Source organism: Calonectris borealis, chromosome 2 (assembly GCF_964195595.1).
Source record: "Calonectris borealis chromosome 2, bCalBor7.hap1.2, whole genome shotgun sequence".
NCBI classification, from domain to species: domain Eukaryota; kingdom Metazoa; phylum Chordata; class Aves; order Procellariiformes; family Procellariidae; genus Calonectris; species Calonectris borealis.
This window is the reverse complement of record NC_134313.1, coordinates 150784818-150798691: the sequence shown is the minus strand read 5'-3', so window position 1 is coordinate 150798691 and position 13874 is coordinate 150784818. Positions and strand designations below refer to the sequence as shown.

The 13874-nt window shown below is 36.3% G+C and overlaps 1 protein-coding gene across 13 annotated transcripts in view; it reads right to left on the bottom strand.

Annotated features, from left to right (window-relative positions):
* The window catches only part of MLLT10 (MLLT10 histone lysine methyltransferase DOT1L cofactor), a 130559-nt gene that overhangs the window by 25932 nt on the left and 90753 nt on the right, over nt 1-13874 (bottom strand). For all 13 annotated transcript variants that reach the window (XR_012672711.1, XR_012672713.1, XM_075143916.1 and 10 more), the window contains one exon: nt 10206-10384. Coding sequence is in view for 11 of the 13 variants with exons in the window: in XM_075143916.1 (XP_075000017.1) it covers nt 10206-10384 (179 nt within the window). In the remaining 2 variants the exon portion in view is untranslated. The remainder of the gene's footprint in view (nt 1-10205; nt 10385-13874) is intronic.

Sequence of the window (13874 nt, the reverse complement as noted above, 5' to 3'; positions counted from 1 at the left end):
CTATTTATTTATAAACTAGACACAAAAAAAGAGACTTTTACAAAAACTTATTACAATACTACCTCATTAAGAGGTCTTTGTTGTTTGGTTGGGTTTGCCCTCTTTTTTTTTTTTAAAAAAAAAAAAAAAGGCTTTACAGAGATAAGACCCTGGGATTCGTCCACCTCCCCCACAAACCTAACTGAAAACAGAGCTATCATTTTGACACAAATCCTTTTTACCTCAAGTTTGTTCCTCCATCCTTTCCATCTACCTCTGCCTTCATAGCACTTAACCTGTATGTGCTTTACATAGACAATGGAAGCAATATCTTACCCAAGAATCTGTTTTCCTTAAGAACAATAACCTATATATTGGGAATCACAATTTCACTCTCATATTCACTAGCAGAAAGAATGACTTGATTAGGAAACAAACCCAGTATACCCATGTAGTAATCTATTTTCTTCACGTAAGTATTCCAAAGAAAGCCAGACACTTGAAATACGGCAAATAATGGATCTGAGAGAAAAGCAACTACTGTCAAGATCATCTATAATTTCAAAAATAGTAATAATAAAGAATCAGCCACTTATTCACAAACACTGACATTTTAACATTCTAAATAAACCTCAGTAGTCTTTGCTATTTAAGAGATGAAACAAACACTTACAGTAGCAGAATTACTGCTGTGTAAAAATGCTTGCAAGATTCTCAATATTTTATACAAGGCCTATAAGGACACTGCATCAGCAATGAACTTTGCAGCTTGTAACAAAGCATACACCATGTAAACTTGAAATCTTTTTCAAGTCAAACCTAAACATCTGGTTTCATCTAAATAATTTTTATTTATTCTTTCCATTGCATACAGACTAGAAAATTTCACATTTTTCACATTCAACACCATTACTATTGTCTCAGGCAGCTAAATTGAAGTAGTGCTACACTCAGTTCAACGAAGAGGTCAATGTGCCTCAGTTGCCTGGAGACTGATGGTTGCTACAGCAGCACCAGATAAGCCAAGCTAAATAAGCTTCAGCTTGAAGGCAGAAAACATTTATTGCTAGACCGAAACATTGATGCAGTTGTCTCAGCATGCAGCACTGCGCAAAATCATGCAACTGCCTTTCAGACTACCTGTATATTATATAAGTCTACGCGAAGACAATCTTACCGAAGCAAGAGGAAAATACAAAAAGTAAAGATTTTAATTGGGCTAAATACTAGATTACTTGCAACTATGATCCCTTTGTTCTTCTAGTTGAGTCACATGTTAGAAGGAATTCTCCCTCTGGCTGTAAATTCTTCCTCCTTGCTACTCTCCTCCACCCCCACCCCAAAAATCCTCAGTTTGATTGAATGAGAAGAAAATCAGATTTCTACCCGTTTTGCCTAGAAGTAACAAGGAATTAAAACAGCTTTTAAGTGACGAACAAGAAAATTTAGATGGAAAAACCTTTACTAGCATGGACCTTTTACATTTTTAATTTTGCAAGACGCTTAAATTTAAGTGGCTGTGACACAAGGTTTAGTGGTTTTGGAAGGAAAGTCACTGTTTTGCAGTGACATCTCACACCACAATACCAAACTCCTCTCTGTCTACAACATACTGAGGGATGCATTTAGCACACTTTCTAAATCTACCAGCGCTGGCAATTTCCTGTGGCAATGAGTCCCAAGGATGAGCAACATATTCTATTAAGAATGATTTCTTTTTGTTCTGGATATGCTGTCTTTTTCTTTTATATCTTTTTCTTAAGTTATGAGACAAGAAGAACAGAGTAATTTCAGCATCCAAACAGCCTGTGATCCATGTTGATAGTTTATCTTTGACCCAGTGGGTAGGAACCTCTTTTGAGAGATCTTATCATTAAGAGGTGTTTTGATAGTCACATAAAATATGTTAATTGGTTTTCATGTATCCACCATTTCTATTGATTAGAGAATTTTAGTACCGCAGTAAGGATATGATTTCCTTTTTCTGGAAGCATGCTGCTTAAACCATGCAATATCATGATCTCCAGATGTTTTATAATTCTCTTTTTAATTGACACTCATATTAAAGGTAATACAAATCATCTTTAGAAAGACAAATGCAGAAAATACAACCAAACTGACCACAAATTTGCAAAACCTGCTACTTTACACACTGTACGGCAATGTATAAATTGAACTTAAAAAAATCAACAAATAGAACTTACAAAACATACTGTTTATCTACAGGAAAGATCCCTTGCTCTAGATTACATCAAATGCATTAGTATCAGCGAAAGGAAAAGACTGGTATGACCTGATGTCATGATCACCAGAGGAAGCATAGTTTGGAGAAATTTGGCAATACATTAACATATTGTCATAAGCACTGTCTATGCTTTACATAAATGACTGATTTCTAAGGGGTGAGAGGTTTCACCACAAGGCACCCACCCTTTACTAGCTTTGCAGATAAGCAGCAGATATCGATACTATCTGCACTCTGGACTTCATAAGAGCTATTCTGGCATTCAACATCTCAGCTATTTCTATATTAAGAAACAGACTTCAGGAAGTGGCCTGAAAAAATGTAAAAAGAGCATAAGGGTCTTCCTAAATTATGGAAATAATCTCTGATTACATGTCTTACGTAATTTACCATAATTAGGATAAATTCCTTTGCAATGCAAGAAAGGATTATTGCTTAAATAAGTTTGTTGAGACCATTTCAAAGTCTCTAGTTTTAAGTCTGAAAACATTCTGATCCAAAGGTGTCTGCAAGACTATTATACTAAATTCTTAACTTCAGCCATTACACATGGTTACGATGTGTACCTTTGGGAGCAAAGCAGGAAGCTCACTTAAGCAGCCAACCATCTACTGCAGGTTACTTGAAGTCTGAGATTGTCACATCTGTCACATCCCAATGTCCTAGAACTGAGGGCAATTTGTCTTTTTTCCTGTATTCATTCTACTCCCCAAATAAAAGTTCATTAAACGCTGACAGCTAGTAGACCTGCCATTTTCTAGAGTACCCACAGAGAGGATGGCCCAGAAACTTTCCTTAAATGGACTTACACTTTCAGCTGCCCAGCTCTAGCAAACTTCAGATGCTTAGCCTGAAACTTTCCTCCCTTTCTCACATTTACTTTGAGCTGGATATTTCATTAAAAAAAAAAAAAAAAGGGCAGGAAACAGGGTATGTTTCTCTGAGCAAGACTGGGAAACAGAAGTAGATGGAGGAGTATCTTCCTTAGCCATACTGAATTTGAGAATATGACATACATAATTTGAGACTACAACTGCAAACTTGGCAGCAATATCAATCAGGTAGGTGCATTTTACTGTCCTATGAAAATGCCCAAATCCCCCTTCTGAAGACTTGCCAAAAAACCTCTCAACTTGAATTTTCAGCAAAGACTACTTGTTGAAGATGTACTCTTAAATTCCCTCATAGTTTCAGCCCTGTTTTGGAAGGTATAAATAAGATTGCTCCCAAAACTGCTCCTAACTTCTCTGTTGATAGGGAGAAGAACTAAGAATAGAGTTCCTTTTTCCTGTGTTTTCATCCATTTTCCTGTGAGTGCCAGGATAGAAAAGAAAAAGGAGGAGAAAGTTCCCTTGATAGATGCAAAATAATGAGCAGACTTAAACTATGACAAGAAAAAAAAATAGTGTAAACTAGTGATGTGGAGAAAGAGCAGGGGACGACTACAGACATCAAAATTAGGGAGTAGACTAATTCAGAAAGTGAGAAAATAAAAACCACAGGACAGAAGCATCTGAAACATCAGATGCCCAACATTTAGAATCTGAAAAGATCTCAGGATTCCTGAGCTTTCACATTCCCCTATTGTTAACAAATAACTCCAAATCTATTGAAAAAAAAATAAGCCTTATCTCCCTCTAAAAGCTGGATCAGACAAAGGAAGATAACCATCACTATATGAATGCTAAAGAAAACCCTGCTGTTCTTCTACCGCTCCTAAAGGGAGTAAAGCCAAACGAACTTCAGAAGGGATAATGGAAGTGATTAAAGCAAACTTATTTCACTTAGAATTGCAACTGAGTAGCAGACCTACCTTCCCAATTATCGCATCTCCACCATGGAGGCAGTATTTTATTACACTATGTTGAAGCGGACCTATCATGCCATCACAAATAAATCCTGGACCAAGAAGAGTAACGAACAGCAACTACTCAGTTTCCCTATCTCTGTGCAAGCCATAAGGACTGCTGTTACAGATACTTCTTGTCCTTTTCTTTCTCTTTAATAGCTGCTTCTGTGCCAAAGGAAGCACAGTGCATAAAGTAAGAGATGGGAACTTAGTAAGAAGGTAAAACAGAAGCTGCAGAGGAAGAAAAACAGCTTGAAAAAGAAAGAAGAATCCACTAGCAAAAAACATTTTTCTCTCTGTCCTAAGGAGAAAATAATCTTTTGGACTGTATCTGTAAAACAGGTTAGTAACAAGTATGTGCAATATTGCTTGAAACTGCCTCACCGATGAGCTTATTACAGTCACTAAGAGCACAGATACCATCACATGGGAGAAGAAGAAAAAAAAAAATCATCTACAAAGTCACAATTTGATCATATTAAATTTCCAGAACAAGAATAAATCCTGAAAATTTCTGAATAAACTGAGACTACTATAATGTAAAGATCATACATTACTGAATCATACAATACCAGCACCAAATAGTCAATGAGCTTCAAATGTTTAAAATAAAAGGTTGTATGTCTTAAAGAAACCAATACACGCCATTTCCACACCCACTAAAAATACTATTAAAATCAGACGGCAAGATACCTAAATGCATTTTTTTCTTAAAAGGAATACAGTCTGAGAGATGGCTTTAATAAATCAATGACTGGAAGAAAACCCAGTCAAAAACCTTTAATTCCATTTCTGCAGTCTGATCCTGTATTCTGAATGTAGAGACACCAGAAACAAACGGCCACAGAGCAGTAGTGGGGTAATTTCACTCATCTAAGTCATCAAAAAGAATAGACGGCTCAACCAATTTCAGTCTCAATCTCACCAAAGTAGCAAACATTTCGTTATAAAACACTAAATAAACTAAGCCAAAATTTAAAAAGAAAATTTTTTTTTTTTTTAACCTAACAACACCATTTCCTGATAAGCAGAAAACAAATCCTGCTGTACAATATCAAAAGATACTGAGGCACCCAGGTCACCGCTTTTTTTATGAACGTATATTAATCACTACAAATAACTTATCAGAAAGAGCAACACAGCAAACTTACAGAACAACACAAGAGGCTGACAAACATTTCTGCTATAATTATGAAACACAAGGAAATCTTTGAGATAAAAACTGAGCATGAGACCTCGGAGTGGTGTAACTTGTGACTTGGCTTAATAGGGAAAAATTAAGACACTATTCAAAATCCAAATGCAAGAAAGTGATTTTTGTCAACAACAGAGCACAAATTAATATTCATACGAAAGTTAAAGGCATGCTTCTGAGAGAAAAGACAATAGTTTGGGATACAGTAATTTGCTGTTACACGCAAAACAGGCAGTATCGACAAGCATATCAAGAGATTCAATTCACAGAAAACCAGGACCAAATATTTGTGTGAGCTGTACCTTCTTTCTTGTATCGCTTTTTTCCTATGTTCTTGCAACTGTTAAATGCATTGTTATGCTAATAAAGCCTCAATGAATTAAGCAGTGTAACCTATCTGACGCTATGCCCAAGACATAAAAAAGAGGCATAGGATGCAAAAAAATCTGCATTTCCAGCAAGTGGCATTTTTACTAAACCACTGATTCCCACCTGGTGAGGAACACCAGCATTTAAATTCAGTTATGGCACAGCATGGAACACAAGCTAATAATCTCTTCTGGATTTATTAGATTGGAATAGAAACTATGAGTGGCATGAGGGAGAAGAAAATGAAACACAAAAGAAAAGTGATTGCAACAAGGCTCATACTGTGTTTTTGTCTTAAAAACAAACAAACAAAAACCACAGTATGGGAACTATCATACTAGACAATAGAATGAAAGAATCAAAATCCAGGATTTTCAAGTCGTTTTTTTTTTTAAGCTTTAAAATCAGTGTTGTTTAGTTGTTGAAGGAAAAAGCAGCACTTGGGGGTCTTAATCACTAAAGTTTTATATGGACATAGCAGTTATTCAAAAATAACAAAAGGCACAGTAGTATTACCTAATTTTCTCACTCTAGGACAGTTGATTTCAACTGCTTGCAAGTTTTCTTAACACTGTGAACAAAATTTTCTTTATTAGATGTCTACCATAACCTCCTAATCAAAATAGTTCAGCCAATTTTGAGACTAATTCTATGGAAATATTTTTTTTTTCCAAGACCACCTCTTCAGAATTTCTTAACACCCTTGCTTTAAAAAAAAGGATGCAAAAAATCCATCAAAAATTGACAAATTTATGATGTCCCAAAAATCATAATTACAAATGCCCAATAGAGACCAAGAAAACCTAACAACTGAAATCTTAGAGGAGTGCACCTTGTCAGCACATCTTTGAGGCTCTTCCAATTTTTAGTACTATTCCAACTGCATGTCTGCCATCCTGACCAAATAGCTGAGCAACCAAGGTTTGGGCAGACTTGCTCTCTTAACTAATAGTTTAAATAAAACCTACTTTTTTACTTGTTACTTTTTATCTGCTATAGAGGCACAAGCTTACCTTAACTTATAACCATTGTATGTACACCTAGGATCTTAGTTGATTTTAATTAGAACACTACACAAAAAATACATTAGCACACTGTTATTCGAAGACTTTCATGGTCAAGAGGTGGGTAAACACTGAGAATACATCCACAAGAGCCCAGTAAGCAGACACAGCACTCTGATGAAACTTTGCAGAACTAAGTAGGTAAAAACCCTAGCCCTTGAAGTATAGTCAGTCATTTACGATAACCAGATTAAAAAAAAAAAATGGTTCTCTTGAATTGGAGAACAACTGCATGGTAAAATAGGCTCTCTTGACTGAGACTCTTCAAACACTAGTAAAGACCTCATGAACTGAAACTGACGAAGACTCCCAGAGGCCAGGAAAAACAAAGGCACGTTACAGGTGGTTGTCATGATTTAGCATGAATCAAAAGACACTTCCAGTGGGGAAGACCTGCTTGGTATTTTCAAGTCTTGAAAGTTGGGAAAAAGCATCTAATCTGCCTGGACAATGACAGAAGCAGCACCAATCTAAACCTCAACCAGGACATGAAAGCACTTAATATTTTAAAATTCACAACAGACATCCATCTTCTTTCTCCTCCATGCTAGAAAGTACTCTGTAAACTCATTTTCCCCATGAATGAGGAAGAACTGTGTCCATGGACCTTAAAGCCAACTGACTGTTCACCTCTTGCCACTACAGCTTCTTTGTAGGAAGTTTCTCTCAAAACTGATAAATCAGCAAGGTAAAAAAACCCAGAAAGGTGACAGTTAAAGCAATTTAGCCTCAACTGGAAACTTCCATTGCCTACCTGTTGGATGTTACTAGAAGCCAGATAAAAAGGAAAAGTGCCAGTCTAACTGCAAATGGTGAAGACAGGGAATACAGAATGGAAAAAAGGTTGGGACAATAAATATAGATGCCTTGGTTGCAGAGCATAACTTGGAGACATGTCATGCTACAAAGCTTATCTGAGGCGTGATGTTTGGTTGAAATATCAATGCCTGTATAATGGTTCAGATAGTGGAAAGATCAAGCTGAAATTTATGCATTGACACCACTGATATAAGAAAAAACTATGCCTTCACCAATTTCCAATTGGCAGACACTAGTTACCAAAGTGTAGTCCTAGAACCATTGAAGCAGCATAGGACTTCGTTAATTCTCTGTGCAAACACAGGTGTTCCCTTTTAAGGCTGTCAACCAAAATTTCTCACCATTTGAACCTCCCTTTATAGTTCAGAACCAAAAGGCTCTTTAAATGGTAGTACCTGTGAATAAGATCCTGACAAGTAAATCTATGACCACTTGAAAACAAGTTAGGTACTGAGGTAAGATACAAGACTCCTCGGGGGCGGGGGGAATCATCATGCAAAAAAACAAACAACCACAATCCGAACACCTCTCCCAAAAAACAGAGCCAAAGGAAGGACAGGAATTTTAAGCACTTAACCTAGGGGAGGCTCTCTAGTTCAGCTAAACACTAAGAGAAAGTGCACCTCCTTGGGTATACTTCACCTTCTTATGATAACATGAGGAAAAAAATACTACGGTATTTCCGTTCCTGTCTGCTAAATATAGGCTCTGTCCCATTGCTTTTTGAAGATGTTTATCCTCTGACAGAGTTTAACAAATAGAAGTGATGGTGCACAATTCTTGCTTATTTAACTTTTTCCATGTCATTTGTGATTTTACAGACCCTTCTCTTATCCCATCTCAGAGTCTCTTTTTCAGGCCAAGAGTCTTACACTATTTACTCATTCCTTATAAAGAGGCTGTTCCTTGCCATTGTTCACTACCATGGCTCTTCTTGTACCTCTTTTCATACTGTATCTGTTTTGAATAGAAACTGCCTTTTTCCTTTAACATGAATTTCATTTGCCCTCTTACCACCTTGTCAACATAGGCTGCTGAGGTCTTTCAGCAGTTTTTGACAGCTGATCTTCATAATAGCTCATTGCATAACCTAGCATAATCAGCAAACTTGGCTTCTGTTCCTCCTCCTTTTCCTAGATCATTTATGAATACATTGAGCTGTACAAAAGGCCGTAACACTGATCTTTCCAAGAGTCTGATGGTAAACCTCTCCACTGTGAAAACTGAGCATCTACTTGTTTGGGTTTTTTTAAATCTTTTAATCTGCTACTAAATTATGACACAACCTCTCCCCTTATCTCCAGACTGCTCAATTTAAGTGTCTTCAGTGAGTTATGTTGTGTAATACTCTTTGGGAATTAAGGGGGTGGGGTGGGGAAGGGACTAAGTCCAATTCGTTGTGATTTCCCTTCACAAAAGCTATATTGGCTCTTTGCCAAAACATCGTATTTTTAATTCATTTCTTTAAAATAGTTTCTATCAATTCGTGCAACAGACATGTCACCCAATTTTGTGTGAAACTGGCCAACAGGTTCCAAAGTTACAAGACAGAAGTCACACTGGCATAACGCAAGCCTTATTTCTTCAGGAAACCAGTCCAGAAGAATTACTTAAAAATATGAACCGCCACCTGTAACAACGAAGTGGTATTTGATACTGAAATGTATCCTATGTTGGCTTGCACATAGTATTTCTGATATACATGTACTATACACACATGCGTGTGCACATACACACATGCGCATATAAGTATGTATGTATTACGCTTGATTTTAATTCTTCGGGTTTATATCCACTATCTTAAGTCACTGTGGACTCTACAAATTAAAAGTGGATGGCTTATATGCACACAAAAAAAGATATATTTGATATGTTCATTGTAACACAGATTCCCATCAGAAAATGAAAAATATAAGGAACACGAAGTATAAAAACATAATGTCCAGTACACTATTCCTTCATACTTATACTCTAATCATGGTGGCTCTCCACAACAATAACTTCATACTCTCTTGCCTTGATAAATGCAATCTTGCCCAACTTAAATTCATTAAAAAGAACTACCATAAAGATATTTTTTCTGGTTCATTACTTCGACTATGTCACCCTTCTGCACTTCTCCAATGCCCCCCTTATCCCTTCACCATCAAACATGAACTACGTATCTTCATTTGTATGACCTTCCAAATACAAAACTGTAGCATATGTGTCAACTTTCATTTGCTATCAAGATGTCAGCCTTGGCCACCTCTTTGCCAGGGCTAGCCTTAGCTGTCCATTTGTCAAATCTCCCAAATAAACCCCTCTGTTCCTTTAACTGATACCAGCATTTTTGCATGAAACATGCAAAATTTTATGTGTTTTCCTCTTTTAAATCCTTTCGTAAAACATTGTTCTGATAACAGAGTTGGTTAAAGCACTGATTAATTGTAACCAGCACTTATGCTACTAGTCATAATATAGTCATTATTACTACACACTTCCACAGACCATTTTTAAAAATCTATGTGCGCTACAAAGATGGGACTATGTAATATTATGGGGAACTTCTAGCCACTGTAACATTTTCACAACAAATACAATGTTTATGAACCTATTTTCCAAACAAATTATTGTCTCTTTTAACATTGAAAATAAGCACGTCAGTAACATGGTTTGCTATCTTAAACTCTTGCGATGGTTTACCTGAGTTGCAGCAACAACAGTAGTTATAGAAGGCGCAGTTGAAGGTGATAGAGCTCCCACTTGCTGCAAGTGGCCTGAAGCCTGCTGAGGTAAATGAGAGCTGGAAACGGGAGTGCTAGATCCTGAGCCAGATACTGCATTTGGAAATGATACTGCTACATCATTGCTGCTAAAAATACCTGAAAAAAATTACAAAAACGATTACATGCATCTCTCTCTCTTCCCCTCCCTGTTTTCTAGTAACCATGTAAATATGCAGTAGAAAATTAATCAAGACAAACAAGATCACTTAATACATAATGCAGAAAGTTGCTGTGTTGAAATTCTAACCATGCTGATTGATAAAAGTGCTCTCGTCATTTGACATTCTACAGTTCGGGGAACACAGTTCTAAGTTTTTGTAAAACATATTTTGTGTGAGAAATCAAATATTTATGTGCATTACAAACTGCTCAAATATTAACAGTAGCAGAATTTTTGGCTAAAATGCCTGCCTTCAGCTGAGTCTGCTATCAGAGTTTGTTCTTTCAATTAATTACTGTAAAAGTTAAAGTAGATAAAGAACGAAGCATTGGGCTATATAACTGAACATACACAATACAAATGGAAAAATACTTCTTAACTTTGAAGTAAAATGTTTCTGAACAACATTTTTGTTCTCTATCCAAAACTGTAATTTTGGCAACTAAGGATTGCTTGTGTATTTTCAGAAAAATATTGACAGCAAGTCTGAGGACAAAGTACTCAGATTTGCTGGTAGAACTGGTGTTATTTCATTTATTCACAAACTAAAACTCCATCCGTGATATAAGAATGCTTGACTAACATTTCTGCTAGAACAGCCAACAAGTAGATGATAAACATGTTAACATTAGTCAGACTTGTACGTTAGCAATTTAAATAGGAAGAGTTCATACCCCTCTGTGAAGCCATTACTTCTGTTCATCTACATGCAGGGTAAAGTTCATTATATAGGTTGGGAAAAAACCCTACTGACCAGAAGCCCAGGACAAGAAGTAGTACCTGTCTATGAAACTGTTAGGCTCCACGTGCATTAGATAAGTGAGCTGTCAGCTGGCCAAGGAATATCAAGCATGGTAGCACTGAACTGCAGTTAGAGGAAGAGTGCCACAGGGAGTAAACAGAAGTAGAATGAACATGGTTAGATCAAAAAAAGCAACAGAACTGAAATGCCAGTTAGAAGGCAAAGGTGGAGCTAGTTTGTCACTTATACAAATAATGATTTGAAGAAGGCAGTGACAATAAGAAGATACGCAATGTTAAAACACCACTCGCCACCCAGCAATCCCTCTGAGCACAGGCAGTCAAGAGAGACTAACATCATCCAAACCCACACATAATATGCAAACACTGATGCATCTTAAATTCCCTGCCTCTATTAACTGTCAAGAAAAACGGAAGAGAAAACCAGGCAGATCCAGTAGAGAAAGAAGATATGAAAAAAACAGCTGAAGACACATTCTGACAACACTTTTTTCCTGCCTAACCAAGGTTAGTGATTTCTTATCATCTCCTCCCCAATCTCTTTATCATAGCACAATTCCATACCTGCTCTGCTTTTCTACTGACCTTTGTATCTTTTTCCATTTAGCACACCTTCCTGTGTCATCTTCCCCTCCTTTTCTTTTGGTCACCATCCCAAAAATCTAAGTTATGACATTACTAGCAGTTAAGATCCTTAAAGTGTTCACTTTGTTATGACCGTTCTCCAGTTATATCTGCCTCATCTAACTAGACAGTAAATGCTATGCATCCTACTCTAATTCATCCCTACACACCACCAAAATGAACATGATTAACAAACAGCCTTGCTACTGAGTCTACGATACAATTACAATCACAAAAACTGAAATATACTCCAGGTCCTAAAAAGATTTTTTTAAAATCTGCTTTCAATCAGAGATTTCAAATTAATAAAAAGGATGAGATTTTTGACCCTTTGTATTTTGAATGCATTAAAATGACTAAATGTACAAAAATTTTGAAAAAGATGAGATTCCTATGAAATTATCTGGCTCCAGGAACCATGAATTTTAAGGGTAAAAATAATGAAATATCACAACATTTATGATCAAATCATAAGAGCTCATCACCACTCTCACAGAATCTCAAATATCACTCTCATAGAATGTCAATGACAATGAGTGGAGAAAACAAAATTTTTGGTGAGAGTCAAGTAATAAAAAAGAAAGATATTTTGCCAGAAAGGTAAAACAACTCCAAAATTTTAAAGCCATTGTAGATTTTTTTCTTAATTTTTCAAAATCATATTTAATAACTGCAGAATTGCTGCTGCTTCTATTTTAATGATAAGGTTTATTCTTCCTCTTAAAAATAAAATTCTGGAATACAAGCAGATAGTTATAAAGTCACAGGCAAAAAACTATTTCAAAAGAAAGACAAGCAGTAAACTAGTTTGCCAGTGGAATGAGGTAAGTTATTATTTGTTGCTAGTAGTAGTAGTAGTATTAAAAACACTCACTATTTGTTGCTGTTGCAAAATACAGGACAAATATGACCTATCTGCACACTCTGTTTGGGCTAAGTACTTTTATCTAGCAGTACCTTACCTAATACACAAAGTACATGCACCTTCTGGAACTAGTCATGCAACCAAGATATTACTCCATGTAAGCATTCGAGTGAACTGTATGCTAAACACACAAATAAATCCTTCATTTTCACACCATTTCAAAAATACCTGTATAAAAACTATGTGCATATCATATTAGAAAGCCAAGAAAGTACATATTTAAAATGTCTCAAACATATCAAGTTGTCCTTTTGGGGCTTGGGGAGAGATAAATCACTTTCTGGATCAGGAAGGAATGAAAGCCTGAACAAACCACTATAAACCACACCAATGTTTAAAACAAACAAACCACCTTGAAGTCCTTCCCATATTACTGAAAAGCCAAATAGCTATAGCTTGTGATGAACAGCATTGTGTAATTTGCCAGAGGCATAAACAGTATGGTTAAATACAACCTTCAGCATTTTGAACAGAACACAGTTCTTCAACTGCAGGTGGAAATGGACATGTAACACTGTTCAGGTAAAGTCTGGCTGTGCTTAACACCGCTAACACAGCTATAGAACGTGGTTTCAGGTTCTGACAGATAAAATGCATATATAGCCTGCCTTGCTGGAGTGAAAGGCTTAACAAAAAGGCCACTGCAAAAAAAAAAAAAAAAAAAAAAAAAATCTCTGGACAACAAACAACTGCCTGCTTAGCACAGAAGGGTAGTACTATAGAGCAGGGAACACATCAGATTATGCAGATTGGAAAAAACTGTATTCTTTTTGCTGACAATCAATGACGAAATAGATAATAGAAAAAATAAAAGAACTTCAAGAATAGTGAAAAACAAAATAGCCTCAATTCAGAACTAGCTGTGCAGCAACATACACCAAGTGGCACACAGAACAATTTTAATGATTTTATTCAAAATCTCAAAAATAAGTGGTTCCATGAGCAGAAGAATTAACAAAACAGATTAAATTCTGGCTTTCAGCAGTGGTGCATCTCACAGATGACATCAATACACTAAGCTTTCCCACCACGATTTCCGTACCTAGCTACAAAATCCTCAGTTCTTTTTATTTTCTAGTAGTACACCCCACTACATTATTCAGCTCCCTTACATT